The 20,189-nt window shown below is 48.9% G+C and overlaps 1 protein-coding gene across 2 annotated transcripts in view; it reads right to left on the bottom strand.

Moving 5' to 3' along the window:
• CSMD2 (CUB and Sushi multiple domains 2) overlaps positions 1-20,189 on the bottom strand; it is a 229,936-nt gene that overhangs the window by 68,269 nt on the left and 141,478 nt on the right. For both annotated transcript variants that reach the window (XM_048969227.1, XM_048969228.1), the window contains 9 exons: positions 19,817-20,005; positions 17,726-17,895; positions 16,599-16,755; positions 16,054-16,245; positions 14,644-14,770; positions 10,170-10,372; positions 7,665-7,856; positions 5,155-5,293; positions 4,564-4,751 (listed from right to left, as the gene is read on the bottom strand). In XM_048969227.1, coding sequence (XP_048825184.1) covers positions 4,564-4,751; positions 5,155-5,293; positions 7,665-7,856; positions 10,170-10,372; positions 14,644-14,770; positions 16,054-16,245; positions 16,599-16,755; positions 17,726-17,895; positions 19,817-20,005 — 1,557 coding nt within the window. The remainder of the gene's footprint in view (positions 1-4,563; positions 4,752-5,154; positions 5,294-7,664; positions 7,857-10,169; positions 10,373-14,643; positions 14,771-16,053; positions 16,246-16,598; positions 16,756-17,725; positions 17,896-19,816; positions 20,006-20,189) is intronic.

Genomic DNA, 20,189 nt, shown 5'->3' with positions numbered 1-20,189 from the left:
TAACGTGGCTTCAACCTGGCAGCCATCCTCCCAGCCAGCTGTCAGATGCCCGAGCCACGCTCTTGATCTCATCTTCTGCTCTTTCTTTGTGAAGCTGCGATGCTCAGCACTCAAGTCACTGCAGGCTGCTCAAAGGAGCACCGGCTGATTGCTGAGATGGCCCAGCTGCTTCTGATGTGTTCTCCTCATTCCTGACCGCTTCTCTGTTCTCTTGAGGGTCTGTGCCTTCTGGGACACCGCTCCCCTCCTGACACACCAGCACATCTCTGCTGAACAGCCCCACTCGTTCTCAGCAGTACAAAGGAAGGCAGGAGCTCGAGCTCGAGGAAGCACTGGGTTGCATGTTGACAGCAAAAGGCTCATAGAGGGATGAAGAAAAGCCACAGCTAGAGCAGCCTTTGATTTATTGGGCTACAAAGTGAGAACAGTGCTTGCTCATTTAGAATTAATGTTTTATTTTCAATCACCCACTTCAGAAGTTGAGGACTTCACCACGATGTCCCAATTAACATGGAGTCAGGCTGCCAAATGTTTAGAAAAGAATCAAGACAAAAATGCCATGAGAATTGCCTCATTAGCTCATGGAAAGCAGAGATTTTCTGCACTTCCCCTCTTCTTTCTCAAGGAAAACTCAAAGCCTGCAGGAGCTCCTAGACAGAGAGGTCAGGCTTTTATCAGCATGCTCAGAACAGCTCCATCAAAGAGCATTGTCTGCCCTGCGCATCACCAGCTCCATGCCTGTGAACACATGCAAGCCTTTAATAAGCACTAAGCCTTAAAGCAACACCCAGAGAAAATGCTTGAAAGAGTTTTTCACAGCAGTCATCATAGACTGAAGACAAATTACATCAGGATCTCCCAGCCCAGGCGCAGCACAGCCTCCTCCCACTCATCCCAGCAAACCAGGCTGCCTGATCCAAAGAAAACCTCTGTGCTTTCCCATGATGTTGTTCCAGGCTCACGCAGCATTTCCCATTTCTTTCAACAGCAAACAGCTCTAGATGTTTTTTAAACAGCTTGCCTTGCAACAGACTGCACAGTAGTGTTTCTGGGAGGAATTTCCACCCTAAATAACCCATAAGTAATGCTGAGTGTATGTTTATATGCTCAGGATGGGCGAAATACTTCTGGCAAAAAAATAATGGATTTAAAATAAGGTGAGGTTTTTTTTTTGTTTTTTCTTTCCCCGTTCCTCTGGATGGGTGAAAAGTAATCAGTTTTGCTTCGTTTGCTTTCAATTTCACGCCTCTTCACTTTTGGCCTGAAACAGAAACAGGAAGCACTAAAAAAGCGTGAGAAACCCTCCTGCTTTGAAGCACCTCACCTGGGAACTCCTTCCCACTTTGTGCCCTACACATGAGGAGCCAGACCTGAATGCACAGCATCAGTGCAGGCTGCTGGGATGGAGGTAGGAATCGATGGGTCTGACCCACTTCTGTGCCCATGGCCACAGACCCACCATGCTCACAGAACACACAGCAGGGAGATGAGCTGGGAAAAGCTCTCCAAAGCTCTCCTGCTTGCCTTTCACAGCACCAACACAGCGTGGTCTCCATTGAAAAATATCAGCGTACAAATATGGAATTCTGTGGTTTGCAAGATAATGTGATGCAAACTGATTGTTAGAATTCAGCTGATTTCCCAGTGAGAAAAGACAGTCCCTGCCATAGACACTCATACCCAGATCAATTCAGGATATCTGGTGGCACCTTCTGGCAGCAGCAGATGAATGGGAGCCACTCACACACAGGGCTCCTTTGGATGGACTGCAGCCAGGTTTGGGGACTTACCTGGTGCTGCTCTGCAGCCATCAATCTCCCAGGTATAACTGAGGCACAGAAATGTAATCTCGGTTCAAAAGCTAATACATACCGAGATACTGAGATAAAGACTTGAAAAATATTCTTAAGCAACCACTGGAACAAAAGATAAATTTTAGGAAATTGAAAGCAATGTCTTCCCTGTATTTAAGCTTTTGTTTTGTCACTGTCCTTCTTATTGTGTAATGAAGAACTTATCATCCTTTTGCTTTGCTAGACTAATGCTTGTCAGGCTCCAGTGAATCTGCTACGAACAAAGCAAGCTGCCTTCAGTAATGGCAGCACTAACCAAGCTGGTGTTGCAAAGAAGCACTTTGTTAAGGGCTGTGATAACATCCCCAGACCTTACCAGGATGCCTGAGGAAAGCACTTTTCCAGCCCGAAGCCAAAACCTGCTCAGCACAGCTTACTCATTCTAAAGGATGCATTCCTTCCCATGTGAAATCCCCCAAACCATTGCACTGAAGTTACACCTTCCTCTCTGAACCCAGCAAAGGCTTTATGCAGACTGTAAACCACCACACTGAAGCGTATGTGCACTTCTGCTTTTTGCTGGTAACCTTGGTTTGATTTTTCATTTTGCTCCACAGCTGACAGTGCAGCACGGGTACAAAGCAGAGATGTGAGCTCATCCATCAGAAATCCCTCTGGAGCTGCACATCAGTGTGGTTAAATGGGGACCCAGCCGAGCCGTGGGTCTGTCCTCCATCACCTCTGTGGCACTGCTGCGTTCCCACTTCACTCTCACTGCCACGCTCCACAATAAAATCAGCATAATAAAAGCCAAACTCATTCTTGTCTCTGTTTTCTCCACTCCTCCTGGCCCCACAGGACAACTTTCTCTAGAAGAGCCATTGCCCCTGAAACAATTTCAGCTGAAGAGCCGAGGCTGTTTGAAATTCACCCCACACGCCGTGGCTGCAGGCTAGCGGTACGGTCCCAGTCCCAGGGAAGATGCAGGATTTCAAGGAGGGGCTGACAGATGGCTGCTTTGTTTTTCCACCCAAATATCACCAAAAGAGGACTACAAAGCCCCTGGTAATTAACAGCATTTCACATATGACACGGGTCAGACAGGGAGGTCGGGGCAAAAGCCTACGGTGTGCTGCAGCACTGACCAAACAGTGGGGCAGCATCTCTGAACTGTACTTGGGACTCCATGCTGGCAAGGAGCTGAGCTGGGTGTTTGATTTTCTTTCACACATCCTCCCCCCTGCTCTTCTTTTCTTCTTCCTTCAATTCCCATAAGCTCTATTTTCTGCTGCTTATCGGACTCGGATCCTGGGCTCCTTTTAAAGTGTGTGGAAATTAATGAGCAAACCTAAAGCCTCATTCTTTTCTCCCAGCAGTTTGGCTTTTTGGGAAGCATGCAGGCACAATTAACACTGTAGGAGTGTTTAGAAGAAAAAGGCATCACACAACAACCCTAATTTAATGAGATTTCATTTGTTAACCACTTTATAACTGCCCAAAAAGGGAAAGAAGAGAAACCCAAGACTTAATTTTCAGTAAAATTCATTCTAATGATAGCAGAAAACTTTTAATCTCTCTGATCTTGGTTGTCTTTGTCCTGTTATCTTCACTTACCTTCACTGCAGGGAAATCCATCTGCTCTGTATGAATAACAGGAGTTGGTCATTTTGCTATCATTTAACCTTTGGCCAGGTGAACTCAATAGCAGGAACAGGATGGAGGTGGCACTGGAGAAGGGAAATGCCTGAGCACACTGAAAGCACAGCAGCAGCCCTTCAGCTCTCCAGCACAAACCATTGCTGCTCCCACAGCACACAGTTGGGCCAACAAGGCTCAGCAGCCTGTTTCACTATGAACACAAAGCCATGCTGGCTTCACAGTGGCACACATCCAGTGCATCTGAAGCCATTTTTTTCCCATACAGCAAGCACATACAGACCATATAAGCCTGAAGAATCATTTCTTCATAGCTCTGTTTTTTGCAGCTCTTACTTTTCTGTCTTACATAACCCTGGCTCATCAGATCCAGTTTTTCAGAGCGTATTTTTAACTACAGTGTGTAGCAACTCTACTCTTCTGCCTACAAACCAGCAACAGGCTCTGCCAAAGCCTCCCTTTTGCTCTCTATCTCCCAGAGCAGCAGTGCCAGGTCTGTCAGTTTCAGCTTCCTCTATCAACAGAGAGCTCACAGGATCCAGGGAAAACTCCAACCACTGCCCATGTCTCAGGCACTGAGAGCTGAAGCTACCAAAAAGCAGAGGCTTACTTCTTCCTCAAGCAAGCAAGAAGAAAAGTGAACGCTTAGTAATGCACAGACCTGTGAACTGAATATTCTGTTCTTTTTGCTGATTATGACTGGGTTTTTAAGTAAATGATTCAGAATTTTAAAATGCACAGATTTCAGGAGAGCTCCATTGATTCAAAGAGAGCTGAGCATCCACCTCTGTGATCCTCACCTCCACCTCCAGTCACCCAGCTCTGCTCTTGAATGACATATCAACAATTCAGATCGAGATCCCAATACAGGGTATGAAGGTCTGCATCTCCTTTCTTGGACAAAGCTGCTTTTGCTGCTAAGAATAAATCATAAATCCATGGTACTGTGCAGTGTTCCTAACAACCGTTCGATAGTTTGATCATTTCTGGTGCTCGAAGCTGAAATTAAATGGCATGTTCTGCTAAGGAGAGGACAGAGCTATTTAAGTTCACTGTGGTAGAATCCCGAGTTCTCTGATGAGTTAGCTGGGCCAGGCACCCACACATCTCTTACCCGTGTATTCGATGACAAAACCAGCATTGCTGACAGATGCATCGCTCCGGAAGGCGAGGAAGAGGCTGTTACTGCTGCTCTCTATCCTCTCAGGTAGCTGGGAGCCATAAAAGCTTCCAATCAGGGGGCTGAGCGAATCGGGTCCATCGTAAATGTGAAGGAAATCATAGCCAGGCTCCAAACTGAAGCTGCAAAGAAAAATAAAACCAAAAAGGAAGGGCGGATGAAGCATCAGCATGCTGCAGTAGCCCCTTGGAGAACAGCAGGCTGGGGTCTGGGTGGGCTGCACTGCCACAGCGCTGAGAGGCAGCTCCTGACCCCAGCCAGCTCCCCAGCTAAGGACGGGACGCCTCCGCCTCCATTCTGTACATACGTAAGCATCAAGGAGTGGGGATACAGCTAAGTTTGTGCCAAGTGATGCTGCAGGGGTTTCCTATGTAGTTACGTGGTTGCGTTCGAGGCCAGTCCCACCAGCTCTGGGTTGCTTCCTCCAGGGAGATTTGGATCCACAGACAGCCCAGAGCCAGGCAGTGCCCCTCCAACAGCATCTCCTCCCCAGCCCACAGCAGGGAACAGCTCTGGGGTACGCACATGTTAAATACCAAGGCAATGACATAATCAGGAGAGACGGTCAGCTTCCAGTCGCACTCCTTCCCCGGCGGGTAGGGCTCTGGGTACTGCGGGGACAGGATCACTCCTGCTGGTCCTGTCAGGATCCCTCCGCAGGGAGCTGAAGGCAATCAGGCACAGGGATGAGGCTTTGTCTCAGAGAAACGTTAAAAATAGCAGATGAGATGCGAGGGGAAAAAAAAAAAGACAGAGAGGTGGACGGATATGGGGACAGAGAGGCAGTCTGCAATACTACCTGTATTACGAGGCCCTAATGGAAATGAGGGCTCTGTTATGCCAGGCTCTATGCAGGGAAAGAGCTCTGGGTGCTGCTACAATCTGTATGAGCCAAAGGGAACCCAAAGGAGACAGAGCTACCTGGTGCTCTTCTGTTGCATAGGCAACTCCAGGTAATGTCTGGCATGTCTCTAAATAAGTGAAAATGCTGTCTGGGACTAATGATGTGATCGCGTTTATTGCGCTCACCAACACATTAAGTGCCAAGCTGATAGAAAAATCAATTATTACCTTTTTTAAGGCTGAAATTGCCTGCACGTATTTCCACAGTGGCAAATACTCGCGATTGATTTCTTCGTCAGCCTTTCTTGCAGCTCCTTCGTAAGGGTCGATGCCCTAAAATCCTCCCTGCTGCTCAGATCAATCCCCCACACTGCGGTGGGGTGAAACATGTAGGTGTTGAGCAACCAGCAGCCTGCAGCACTGCACACAGCTGCTGGGAACTGAGCCGTGTGGGGCAGAAATGGGGGGGAATGAACTGACACGAAGGAGTGTGTGTTTGTGTGTGCATCCTGTGGGCATTCCTGCAGCCCTCACTGCATACCTCCAGGTAACACTGCACAGGGCTGCACTACAAAGAGAGCAAAATAAACATCCTTGAACCAAAGCAACTTCCCCAGTCAAGCCCAGCCACAGGAGAGTGCAGGCACCAGAGCTGCCACTCCTCCTGAATAGGGAGCAGTGCACAGAATGGGGAAGGGAGAGGCTGAAGGTCGTGCTCAAAAGAACCTGGAGGAACCGCAAGCAAACATTCCGTGTCCATTAACCTTCATCTCAGCCTTTAGGGTGCCCTCCTCTACCAGATGAATGCTTATGGGAAAATTTAGAAGAAACTAAAACACACACTCATTTTTGAAAAGCCTATGGGAAATGACTGCTTCACACCCTCTAATTTTCTTTGAAAATCCCACCCGTACTCTCCAAAGGATTTGGTCTGGAAATTCATTCAAGTCACAGCTATTTGGATCCAGACTTCAAATGCCCCCAAATCTCAGGGGTTTATTTCAGCGGACGTTTTGGTTCAGCCCACATTGTCTAGTGACCTCAGAAGTTGTGCAAAATAAATGTGAAAACGTATTTGAAATGCTAAGTACGGTCATCAAACTCAAGCCTTCAGTTAAACCCCGTTTTCTCAATCAGCTCTAACCAGGCGGCCTGTTACACAGCTACTATACAGCTGGCGTTATCTGACTACTGGTTATTTCTCCAAATCCTTTGCCAGCGAGGGAAGGGAAGGAGCAAGACGTTGCTTTCAGCTTTGTCACAGCCTATCAGAGCTCACATCTACAACAGGACTGCTCTGCTCAAGAAGGGCCCAGCTCAGATCTCCACGTCAAACCGCCTGCGTGAAACGATCCGTGAGAAATCCCACACCCAGGTGAAGGCACTGGCTGTGCACCTCTGAGAAGGACTGCGAGCTCAGCTTCGGCAGTGCAAGAAAACTAACCAGGAGAGGGATGATGAGATGGGCATGACATGCAGTTATAGCTCCAGGAAGACCAGAAGGACCGTCCCCATCAGGCTGAATGAGTGCCACAGCAGATCATCAGGACAGTCATTCAGAAATCAAGTCATCCTGCAGGGAGCACAGATCCCTGCAGTGCTGTAGAAGCTTACCAGCTGGCATTAAACCAGATGTTAGAATCACAACTAACTGATTTTCCTTCCTTGGGATAACACTGCTCCAGAAGGAATGAAGTTACAGGATGAATAATTTGTGGCTACCGTTGAACAGGCCAACACAGCTGATGCTTATTGCTCCCATGTTCTTAGCATGACTGCTTTTGTGTGTTCTCAGCAAATGGAAACAGTCAGGAGCTTCTTTTATCACTTTATGAGCTCAAAGAGAACGTCAGATAGTTTTCTCTTTAGGATTTGTTATCTTCTCATGCAGAAATCATTTACCCATGACCCCAATCTTCTCTACCGGCCTGAGTTTTCAAGAAGCCTTTCATTTCGACTTGTCAGGTCAAATATTATCACTTACACTGCAGTAAATCCTACGAGCTTCCAGCATGAACTAGATTCTCATTGTCTCAGACACTCCAGGGACAAAGCTGACATGGCTGAGACATATGTACCTCCACATACATCTCTTCAAACCAGGTGGGACTCGCCCCCTTCAGACAGGGATGTCTCGCAGTGAAACCATGCAGGGAAGCCAATGCAATGGGAGGAGGGATGCTGGCTCATACCTGTGCAGGAGGGGGGGTCCGGCTGCCAGAAGAATCTGTTCTCAATCTGCACACAAGTGATTTTGGCCTCCCCTTGCAGAGCATATCCTGGGTTACACTGGAAGATGATGGAGTCTCCTGCTTCTTTGCTGTCACCACTCCGGCTCCCGTTCTGGGGAATCCCTGGGTCATTGCAGGAAGTGGCAGTGGAAACTGACGAGTATGAAAGATGCGTATTTAATACAGGCTTACAAATTTCCTCGTGGCTTATACTATTTTTTATTGCAAAATGATGAACCTTGCGTATTTCCAGACGTTTTCAACATATTCAGTTCCACAGGAAAATGTCAAACTCCCTCCCTCTTTGCTACAGACCAACAAATGCTAATTATTTGAACTCAGAGCTGTCAAATATTTTGCAGACCATTGATTACCAGGTAAGTTCATGAAGCTTCCTTCCCTCCTCCGCTGGCCCTTCCAGCAGAGACCTTCCGTTGCTACAGGCACTGATTTTCAGACAATATCAGATACAACCTTAGCTCCTTCATGCCCTAATTTCAAGCCCCTGTTGCTCTAACACATTACAACTCCTTATTTTTAGTGCACTTGTCCCAGTGCTTTTTCTGCAGTAGGAAGAAGCACCATTTTCACTGTGAAACCAAGACGAGCAGGAAAAGATCACTGCATCTGCATTCTGAGGAGACCAATGGCACACTACAACCAAACCCCACACTATCACCTCAACAACAAGGACAAACTCCTTTCTATTTCAATCCAGACTCATTTGCAGAGGACAGAGAAGGGGGCAGATACCCCAGGGATTCATAGTGCAGATGCCAGGCACTGCAGCCCTGTCCTTAAGCTGATATCCAGGCCATGGCTTCCTGCTCCATCCTTCAGGATCCTCCTTCAGGATCTCCCCAAGTTGTCACACACACAAAAGCTGCCTTTTACTTTGCACTGAACATCTGCCACTCCAGCTGGTGGAGGCTCTGGGGAGAAGCAAGTTCAAGAACACTACACAGAGTGCAAGTCTGATGCATAATTGTGCACATGCGTGTTTATTTAGTAAGTCCGGGCATCTGCTGATCTTACATGGCATTTTTATAGAATTCTATGTATGACATACTGCAAAGCAAACTCATCTGCCTGCACTTCTCACTTCCCCCGCGTGGGAGGGGAATTTCGCCCTCAGCCCTGTGAGCATCATGCCCGACCTTTTGGAAACACACGTGCCTTGCTGCCACGTCCCTGCAGGCTGTGAGCTGAGCCCTGTTGGTATCCCAGCCCTCCCTGAGTGCCTTGGCAGCTGGAGCAGGCAGCACAGCTCCGTTTAACAGCAGGGAAAGTCCTGAAGTAACACAGGTCGTGCAAGCTTATATAGATCACTGAAGTTCACCAGATCCAAAACTGTCAACTTCTGTGCTTAGGGCTGGCTGCTTAGTCACACCTTGTGAACAAAGGCTTTGAGCAGAAGCATTCAATGAAGACCAGCTCTGTATCAGGCAGCAGAACAGAGCTTATTTCCTGCTATGTTGATATGAGCCCATTACACCTAGCTGGTTTACAGCAAGCTCTCCTTAAAAGAGCCAGAGGAAATCCCTCTCTCTCTTTCTGTGCAACTGAAGATAAGGCAAGGCAGCAGCCAGTCCTGGTCCTCCCTGGCAAGCAGACATGAGCCTGGCATGGAGCAAGCAAAGCTCAGGTCTCCCCAGAGCTGGTCTGCTCTCCAGGCCACCCAACACAGCCGGAACAGAAAGCTGTGAGCAACCTGGGAGCGACAGAATGAGCTCTGCTGCTTTGATGTGCTGGAGTCCCAGAGAAGCTGTATCACCATTCAATAGTTTACTGAACTATTTACTGCCATCTCCAAAATGGGCAAGTGCTGGCAGGGTACTGAAAAAGTCAGTGAAGGCCTGGAAATCTGTTTGCATGTTGAAATGTATTACCCTAATGTAATTGGAATAAATGTGCTTGCAAAGCCAGGTCTTAGGTAATGACCAGCAGGACTCAGGCAATCACAGACTGCAGTTGCATTACAGGTAGTGCTGCTGCTTGCAATGACATCCATACAGCAAATAGAGCTTTTTGGGATCTGCATCACAGGGGATCCAATTTGAGGGATTTTAAATAGACTTGGTTTGCAGAGGCTGCTGACCAACTGCTCTCAGAATGCCCAGCAGAAGCTGCCTGTAATGCTGCTGTCTCCAAGGGATGTGTTGGGAATGTGGTGGAAAATATCTGTAATTCCTTCTGTGTGTTCCACAATGTGCTGCTCTATGCCTTGCTGCCAAACTCACCACTGTGAAGGTGACAGCAGCAAAAGGGAGCACAGAATTCAACCGCACTGCAAAGACAAAATGTGAGTCCTCTATGTGTGGAGATCCAAAAGCACAAATGGCCACGAGTTCCTGCTACTGCATTCAGTGCCATCTCATTTGCTCACCAGCAGCACTTAAATATGGATGCAGAAATCACTTGCAAAGACAAGCTTGGACAATACTGGGGAAAGAATGCAAAGCTGACCTGAAAACTGAATGGCGAAGCCCTGCTTGCTTGTGAAGAAATCAGTGTTGAACTGAAGGATGACGGAATTGAAAGTGCTGTGGATGTCACCAGGCAGAATGGAGCCACTCATCTCCTTCAGGAGGATCCCATTCTCCACCGGACCGTCCCAGATCCTCAGCACATCGTGGAACTCCTCGGTGTGGAAAACCATGAAATGGAGTCTGTGAGGCAGAAAGAACCGAGGTCAGACCCACACTGAGCTCTGCCTTCATTGCTGGGAGGGTTACAACAGTACTTACACCAACCTCAGCTACCTGAGAGCCACTGAATAGGAAATGTGCTCTCCTGCTGTCTGCTACTCACCTTCAAGTATTTCAGCCTTCTACCAATGCTTGTCTATAAACCCTGAGAGCTCCTATGGCACACATCCCTACTGAAACATCCATCCATGGCCAACAACCAAGGCACGGGTAGCAGTGCTTTCTGAAAAGCTGTCCCCTTTCTGGTGCTCCCTAAGCAAACAAAACCACTCACCTGTCCCCAAACTCAAGCAGTGATGTGGAGGTCCAAAGGCCAACTGTGGGCAGCAGACAGCCCCCAGCTTAAGTTCACTGCTGCTTTCACACTGTGTGTGCTCACACCTTACATTGGAAGCTGCCACAGACAGAGGGCCCAGTCAAGGACATACAGAGAACATGCAGCAGAGAGGCACAGGAGCTGTGAACTGGAAGACAGAGGCTTTGCCCTGGGTTTTGCTGAGCTCTATTACAGACAGCCACTGAAGCACTGAGAAACTTATTCCAAAAGGAAAATTAGCAGTAAATGTGTTAAGGTCCCTCCAGACAACTGATGGATTCCCGTGCATTTCACACTTTGTCCCTGTAGTTGCACACAGCAACAACCTTGGCCGTCCTTTTGCTTTTTTTGGTGTCCTTACAAGGAGCAGCTTTTTGTCTACCGATAAAATGCATTGATTTTTGTTACCTGCTCTCAGATCAAAGAATTGGCTCCTGGCACCGAGCTAATCTTGTACACCAGGGGAGAAGAAAAGGAAAGGAAAATAACACCACTCTTTATTTAAATAGTGTCATGCTGGAAAAGAAACCCTCAGCAGGGCATGAGGTGCCCCAAGTTAATGAAACAGGGCAGCAAAGGGGATTTGTGTTTGCCACAAACAGCAAGTGCAAATAGCAGCTAAGCTATCACATACCGTTGTTGCTCTTGTTAGAGCCGAGGGAGTTATCAGCTCCAGGCTGCAGTACATCAGGGTTCAGCCCTGAGAAGTGCATTGTTTTTCACAGCCGAATCAGCACTGGGGGAAATACTGCCCAGCACTGAGATCAGGCAGATGGAGCAGAGATGTGTGCTGTGGAAATGGGGAGAAACCCTGTGAGAACCAACCGTTGGGTGTCGGGCTTAAAGCTGTGACGGTGCACGGAGGAAAACACGGATGTGATTTTTGGCTGCTTTGCCATTTATCTGGGGCAAATGAACGTAAGTAAGGTAGAACCATAAAAAAAAGGAAAAAAAAGAGGATGGATCCCAGCAGAACTGCTGAGCACAGGAGCCCATCCTGACGATGCTCTGAGGCTGAGCAGCGCCCATCAGCCAGACCTGCCAGAGCAAAGCCTGTGCTGAAGTCCTCAGGAAGGGCAGATGTGAGTGGAGATGAGCCGGGCAGGGGAGCAGGGGCAGCTGCTGGGCTGCTGTGACTCCCCTCCTCATTTCACTCCCACTTTACCAGCGTGGGGAGAGCTGTGCCCTGCCAACCAGCAGCAGGGCATGGGCTGCCCAGCACAGCTCAGGAGTCCAGTGGGACAGAGCACTGCGTTGTGAAAAGCTGTGTGCTCTGAAGCAATCCGTCTGTTCAACAGGCACACCTGGAACCAAACGGCACCAGTTTTCTGTCAGCCTGACTCTGCTCCCAGCAGGGCTTAATTTAAGATGGGGCAGAGCAACTGGTTTAACAAACAAAGGAGAGGGGAAAACTCAATTATATGCAAAAGAAACCAAACAAACCAGCTAAAAGTAAGTAAGTTGTATGTGGTGCATATGTGGAAGCTGCCTGACCAACCCAAGGCTTTCTGGTGGTGCTTTCCATCCAAGCCCCCCACCCAGAGCCACCCATGGGATGATGGCCCCTTCCTTGGGGCAGTGCAATGTGTGTTCACACATCAGCACAACTCATCCCCTCTCACAGCACAACCCTTTAACTTTCATGGCAGTAATGGACAGACTCATTTCTGTCTCTCGTTCCTTCCTTTCCTTCTCCTCCTTCTGTGCAGATACAGCTTTATTCAAAAAGCTGTGGTGATTAATTTTAATGTAGGTTATAAATGAGGGCTTTATACAATTGCATCATGCGTGAAGAGGATTATTTTTCCAATGGATTACCATAAAAATGAACTTGCTGAGAATGTGCTCTCAACTACCCAGAGATCATCTGTTCTCCTGTGCTGCCAAATAAAGGAGCAGAAGAAGGAAGCTTTCATCTCTGGTGTCAAAGGGAGGCTCTCGAGGTGCACTGCCATACAGATGCCTGGTGTCACTGCATCCCTTCACTCCAGCCCTGGCCCTTTCCAAGCTCTATGATGCTGCAAACACGAACCCAAAGCTCTGCTCCTGGGCGTGCTCTGACACAGGACAGGATTGCGTTGGCTGAAGCAGCCTTTGAATGAGGCCACCTCCTGTACTTCTGGGGGAACAGAAGTGGGGGTTCATGCCTACACTGTCTGACAGAAATCTGCAGAATCCTTTACAGGACAGAAAGGAGAATTCAACTGGCAGCTGCTCAGGCAGGAATTGCGCTGGCTCTGCTCTTCCTTCTGTGAGCAAGATCAGAAACCATCCGTTATTGAACCGCACTGAGAGCACACCTAATGGAGGGAATTTCTCCATTAAGGAAAAAAGAAAATACTGAACCAAATCTATCGCCACATAATCTATCGACAGAAGCAGCACAGCGCTCAGTGAGATGAGCAGTCAGTGCTGAAGAGCAGATGAGCGCTGATACAGCAATGGATCGGCGGTGAAGGCAGAAGTGCAATGGGTGAGCGCAGCTGAATGGCAGCAGGGCTCAGCTCAGCACTGAACCGGGGCTGACACTCCAGCTAAGGTGTAGGATGGTGGGGAGAGCCTGAGAAGAGAACTACTGTTGAACGAGCCTCACCATCTACCTTTCTTTTCCCCATAGTCCCATCAGCACAAACCTCACCTGCCAACATAACTGCTGAAGGTGGCTTTTGCTGGGCTGAATTCCCTGGGAGAGCTTACAGACGTGGCTCGGCGGGATGGGGGCAAGCTGGGAACAGCAGCAAGCAGCGGGGATCACAGATGGAGCATCAGAGGGCAGAGAACTGCCTGGATTCTGCTGGTGACTGCACTGACTTTATGAGCCAACTGTTCTCAGCATCATGCTTACTTAACCACCAAATTCACACAACTTAGGACCAAATTACATTTCAAACTGCCGTTTTCCAACAGGAAAGTAAAAACAAAACGGGAACAGAAGTCAGAGGAGCAGGAGCAGAGAACAGTCTTGGGTCTCTGAACAAACCAGATGTTCAGAAACCATCCTGAGCCTTTCCTTTGGGAGAATAACTGTATTTCATCTGTTCTTCTCATTAAAACCATAAAACAATAAGATTAGAAGGTGAAAGCTAGGTGCTGGGTCTCATTTTTCTGGCTGGGGACCCCATGCTTCACCATTCATTCTCACAAATGTGACTCCACAGAGCTCATCCATTTTGGTGCTGGCTTACTCTGGTACTGCAGATGGCAGACTGACCAGATCTGTCATTGCCTTCCATTATCCTTTTCTGGGATGTGATCTTCCAAGCAATTTTATACACACATCCCCATTTTAGGATTATGCCACTTGGACATACGGTAGAATACAGTTGAGAAATTTAGCCCTAATGTGTTGGAACACATTTGTTTCTGCCCCAGTCAAGGAAAGGGGTGAAGAGCATTTACGTTCTACTCTTAGACTTGTAAATACGAAAAAGCTCTTAGATTTTTTTCATACAGCAGTAACACAGGCAGCAACAGCAAACAATCTGGCTTCGTCATCACATGGCATGATAGCTGTTAGACACAGCCCAGACGGGGCTGAAAAGCACTGGGGTAAGGGGAAGAAGCAGCAATGGCACTTCTGTCCAACCTGGCAAGCGGACAAAGCAGTGTTTGATCCCCCACGGGGGACTCTCAAAGTGACACTGCATTCTCGCTACTTGCTTTATGTCATTATTGATCTACCTCCAGAAAAATTAGCTGTACACGGAAAGGAAAGCGAGCTACAATAACCAGTAGGAGATAAAGATCGGGTTTGCTGGGTGAAAGCCACTGAGGAAATTTCAGCAACGCCGAAAGAATTTGGAACCCCAGAGACACAACCCAGCCTCTCTGCTAGCTCTGAGCTCAGGCTGTGGAAGCTGTCGCCTCACCCATACAAGGCTGCATGGAAAAACCAGCATGAAGAGCTTCTACTCACCCTATAGTGCAACCAGCTTCTGCCTCTATGGCCCAAATGCAGTTCAGGTTATGATCGTAGGGTGTGGGGTAACCGGGAGACAGAATCCGTCCTGACGTCTCTCCTTTGATAGAACCCCCACACTCAGCTGTAAGAAACACATGGGTTAATGAGAAGATTCACTGCATTGTCATGGCTCCTACTGGCAACAGCACAAATCTCAGCCTATCAATACAACAGAGGACTTGCTCCCCGTTTAAAGAGATTCTTACAGCCTACCAGGCAAAGCCAGGGAGTCACTGCATTCAGCTAAGAGAGAGCCATCAAACAACAGCACTTCCTAACTCCTGACGTGCTGTCAGAGCTCCTCTTCACCTTTTTGGCTCCGCAGTGAATAAAGGCAGAGCCTGCCAACATCCTGCTTCCCCTGATCCAGACGTGGGGCCAAAGAACTCAGTTCTGCCTGCATGTGCAAAAAGCCTCAACGATTCATAAGAGTGATCAAACGGAGGAGCCAGCATACGTATGGCTGCTAAATGAACCCCAACGTGAGGATTTTGAATATGTTTTCATTATATGTCCATTAAAATTCTCCAAGTTCCCACATGTTCATGAAGACGCAATCATTCTCATGAACACCCAGAAAATAGGATGCAGGCTAACAGGATGGATAAATGACAGAAATGTGTCTTTTTCCCCTCAATAAGCAAAGCTAAAACTCAGCAGAGCTGCAGCACAGAGCTCCCAGCGTGGGAGAATTTGGTGTGCCAACATCTGAGCACCACATGGAAGCAGCTGCTGAGAGCTCCAAGGGGACAAAGTCTGTAAGAGCTTCGCCATGCCCTGGAAGCCCTCATTAATCGCATGGATTTGGGCATGCACACTTCGTTTGGATAGACAAAACTCAACAGCAGAGTTTTCTAAGCTGTAAGATATCTATTTGGAGAGGTAAAGGGGAAGCCAGGACTCGACGAGGAGAAGGCTGAGGGAATTAAAATACCCAAAAAACTGGAATGAGGTGTCATGTAGCTCTCAAATCAACACGACTCTGATCTGTCAAACGCCAGGACACGCTGCTGTCTGCCATTTCCAGGCAGTGCTGCTGCATTTAACACAATGTGTTCATCAAGTGAAAGGACAAGGACTGGAAAAGCAGCAGTCTCCTTGCAGAGAAGCACAAAACCTTGTCAAATCTGTGCTCACAGCGGTGCTTCGTGTTAACACTGCCTGGAGAAGTTTTGCAGCTATCGCTGCTCTCGATCTGAAGATGCCTTACACAGGATCCTTATCATTACCTTTTGATGTCGATGGCTGCAATCAATATTAAAGATAATATCACATGTATTAGCTACAGAGAAAGGAAGGGCGTCAGTGCAGTGCCCACAAGCAAAGAAAGCACTGGAGGACTTTTGGAAAGCAAGAGCTTCTCACCCACACAGGTTGGCAGGGGCTGATCCCAGGCTCTCCGCTCCCCGGTCAGACAGAGCAGCACTCTGCTGCCCCGCAGGGTGTAGCCAGGGTCACAGCTGAACGACACCGAGCTGCCAGCAAAGTGCCCCTCATCGTGGACCTTGTAGCCAAACTGCGGGATGCCGGGATCCTCGCATTTGATGAGTTCAAAACCTGGACGGGAGAAACGGCGTCAGCTCTTCGCAGGCATTTAACAAGGTGTTAACACAAGACCACACCGAGTATTTTCCTCCCAGGAAAATGCTCAGATGGAAAAGAATCACAGCAAAGAAGAAACACCCTATGCAGAATTCCATTTCTCAAATAAGATCTGAGCGAGATCCCAGAGATCTGCTATCCCAGCTGCAGCCTCGTGTGCACAGCAGGGCTCGTGGGCAGAGCTCCTCTCCCCTGCTCCGACTCCACTTCAGACTGCAAGAACTGCTATGGAAGGACTGCGTCCTCTTCTCATGCAACTGTAACACAAAGCCATAGAATTACACCTCGAAAATGGGCCTAAGGCTTACTGGAAAACTGCAGCTCAAAACCTTTGCTGGTGTTCTCACTGTTGGTGATGAACTCGAGCCACATGCTGCTGGAAGTGCTGTTGATGCTGGTGCTGAGCATTTCCGAGCGGCTGAAGGAGCCCAGCAGGCGAGCAGAGCTGTTGCTGCCATCATAGACCTGGGAGGAACGAGAAACGAATTTTGGAAAACACCTTTCATTGCCACTTTAGGGGTCAAACCCTTCGGGAGGGCAAACAGGGGCGGCTCATTTGAAGCCAAAGAAATGCTGGCAGATGTTTCTGGTGTGGTTGTGATTCTGTGAGTTGAACATGCGTGGATTCCACCAACAAGGGCAGAGGCGTTCTCTGGTTTTAGAACAGCAGAACACATCCTGTGATATCAATACCTCCTACAAAACCATTTCTTTGTGGTTAACAGAAACTCAGCCTAGATTTGTCTCCTTCCATACAGAGTCCTGAAACTTGTAAATGCAGATTAATCCGAGTACGGGGATGCTGAGTAGCTTGAATTTAAATTAACCCCTTTTGCAGAGGAATCAGCCTTGGTTCCTAGAATCACAAAAATAATACTAAAACCCCCACGCTCCCTCAGTTAAGCTGAAGCACAACAGACCTTTGCTACCACCTTAAAGCTGCTGCCACAGACTGCCGTGAGCTCACGAAGTTCAGAGGTGCCCATTCCCCACAGTGACAAAATGTCTCTAAGCACAGCCAACACACAGCAGTGACACACTGCTCAGTGTCCCCGGGCTAGAAGACACAGTTTCACAGATGTATGGCAGTTTTTCCTCTTGCTCTAGCACTGGGGGGGAATACCCACAGGCCACATTCCGTTATCAGCCTGAAGATCGCTCTGGTCCGTGGGACTCGTGCTGCTGCCTTCAGAACAGCCGTGTCAGGCACTCAGTGACACAGCAGTGATTACCAGCAGCAGCAGCCACAGACACCAGCCCAGCTATGGGCAGGAGAGTCTTCCAGAGATGACCACTGTGCCACTGGTGCTGCCTGCATGGCACATTCCCGAGGTCAGCCCCAGCTCACTTTATTAGAACTCAAGAACATCAAATTCCTTTCAGATCTTGCTCTCGTTAGCATTGCTACCCTTCCTTGCTTGAGACAAAGAGTTACCTTGAGGACATCTCCTGCTTCCAGTTCAAAAGTCCTGGCTTTCAGCTGGATCCCCTTTCCAGGCTGTGTCTGGATGGAGTAGATGCACTCGTGGTTGTTGTTGTAGTTTATTGGGTAGTTGGGGGACAGCAGAACACCTTGAGTTCCAGTTACAGACGAGCCACATTCAGCTACAGAAAGACACAAAACCACCTTTTAATAACCACGTGTGTATTCGAGCCATACAGCACATGCAGGTGATTCCTTCAAATGGCCACAGATGCTCACTCCTTCCTACACCCATCTGCTAACACAGCCATGAGCTTTACTTCCAAACTCATGCAGCACACAACAGAGCTGCTGGGACTGCAGGAAACCAGTGCAGTGCATGTGCAGCTCTCTGCATCACCTCTCCCACCTCTGCTGCTCCTCCCAGTCAAGCAGGAAAGCAAGCAAGGAAGCAGCAGCAGACATGGTGAGAGGAAGCGGTTGGGAGGTGACTTTCTCCTCCCCTCTTCCCTGGAGGACAACGTTCCCTGCAGCACTGAGTACCCGGGGCTGATGCTGGGGATGTCACCATGCAGGACCTGGTCTGGTGCAGCGGTCAGCACAGAGCATCCCCACCTGCAGAGAGGGGCAGGATGAAGGGATAAGCTGCTCTCGTTTCAATCCAGATCCATCCCTAGAACAGGAAACTGAATACGATGTGCCTGGGCTGCCAGCACAACCAGATCTCTTAGTGGGCCATAGGAAGGAGGTTTCCAGTTTCTACCTGTACCCTTACACAGGCCTGAGTGTGCAGCAGGGGCATTGTGGAAAAAACTGCCAGCAGAGCTGTGCACAGATCACCAGACAGGCAATCTGATCCATCATCACTAACCAGCATGCTAACTCTAAGCCAGCTACCGCAGAGATCTGGGCACGTGGAACTCGTGTGTCCATTTAGGGACGTCTGAAAACCAGATTTAAAGCCGTGTTATGATGCTTTTTGATTTCTATTCCCCTGATGAGCTTTCTCTGCAACCTGATTATTATTCATGCCCTGAAGAGGCTGCTTGTCACAGCAGGATGATGCAGTCCTGTGACCTAGGCATTAAACAGTGCTGGGAAATGCACTCAGCATGACAGGACTCAACAGCAAAGCTCAACAGACTGCGAAAGCAGACTGGCTCTTGCTGGGATGCTTTCCTTTCCAACATCCCTCAGGGGCCACAGATGAGGAACATCCACCTAGCAGGTTTTGCTGCAGTGATACCAGGTATGAATGTGGCCTGTCTCATCTGCACGCATCTCCATGCTGCTCTGGGTGACCCACGCAGCAGCAGAGCTCTGCATATTTTCCGACTTACTGTACTGTACAACAAACCCAGAAATGTGTTAAATCATCCTTCTGCAAAGACCTGAGGCGTTGGCAATCCTTCTTCCCTCCTGCTTCATTGCTGCTACACTGGTACTCCTGTTCTGTTGTGCTCAGAGGGCACTGTGGGCAGCTCAACCCGCAGCCCCTCTGCATTAGGGATGACAGCCAGCAATTGGCTCAGTGTTTCAGGTGACCTCCTCATCTCCTCTCCCCACACGTTTGTTTATTAGTATAAATAACTGCAAGAGGGACTGAACAAAAGAACCTGCAGTGGTTGGAGGTGGATGAATTGAAGGTGGGAGAGAGAACCACGCTGAGATGAAATCCGTGTTCCTCACCAGCACCCACCCTGAAGCAGCCTTCATCTCCACCCTATTACGTTTTACAGCGCTCTAATTCAAAGGGAGGTTGGCCCTAAAACCACACAACCTTACAGAACCTGTCCCTAAAGGGCTGCTGGAGCTCCCCCAGGTTGTGACTCACCCACTGGGCCACAACATAGGGCTTCTGAGGACCCCGAACCACCACGCACTGTGTGTTCCAACCCGAGAGCGGGCTGCAGCCCTTCCGCCCACCCTTCCCCTTCCCCACATACAGTTACAGGGCTGCAGCTCATCCCAGCTCCCTCTCCCCACCATTGCACCACCCAGCCCGGAGGTTTCCCTGCGATAACGCCACGCACTTCCCTGCCCCGCTAACAGCTCCAGCACGGTGCAACCAGCCAAGCAAAATGAAAGCACATGACCACCTACCAACACACCTTGGCAGAGGCGAACTCCACACACGCCGTCTCCCCCCGAGGCAGGTGATTCGTGCTGTGCCCTCCAGGCGGTACCCAGGGAAACAGGAGAAGGTGAGGACGTCGCCCACGCCGAACTGCAGCCCCTTCCTGATGCTGTAGGCTGGGACCTCTGGCTCATCGCAAGGCTCCAAGTCGTATTCTGTGAGAGACAGACGGGCATTTATTGCACGGCTCGGAGACGCTCTGTACCCCGTCCTCCCCAACAAAAGTGCTCCAAGCCCTGTGGGTTGTGATTCAGATGTGGGTAAGGTCTGAAAAAGAAGCGTTCGTGCAACACGTGTGACCTGTTTGACCAAGGACACCACAACCTGGGTCTCACTCTC

Source organism: Lagopus muta, chromosome 23 (genome assembly GCF_023343835.1).
Source record: "Lagopus muta isolate bLagMut1 chromosome 23, bLagMut1 primary, whole genome shotgun sequence".
In the NCBI taxonomy this organism is placed as follows: domain Eukaryota; kingdom Metazoa; phylum Chordata; class Aves; order Galliformes; family Phasianidae; genus Lagopus; species Lagopus muta.
Note: the sequence above shows the minus strand (reverse complement) of the source record. Positions and strands in the feature narration are given on the sequence as shown.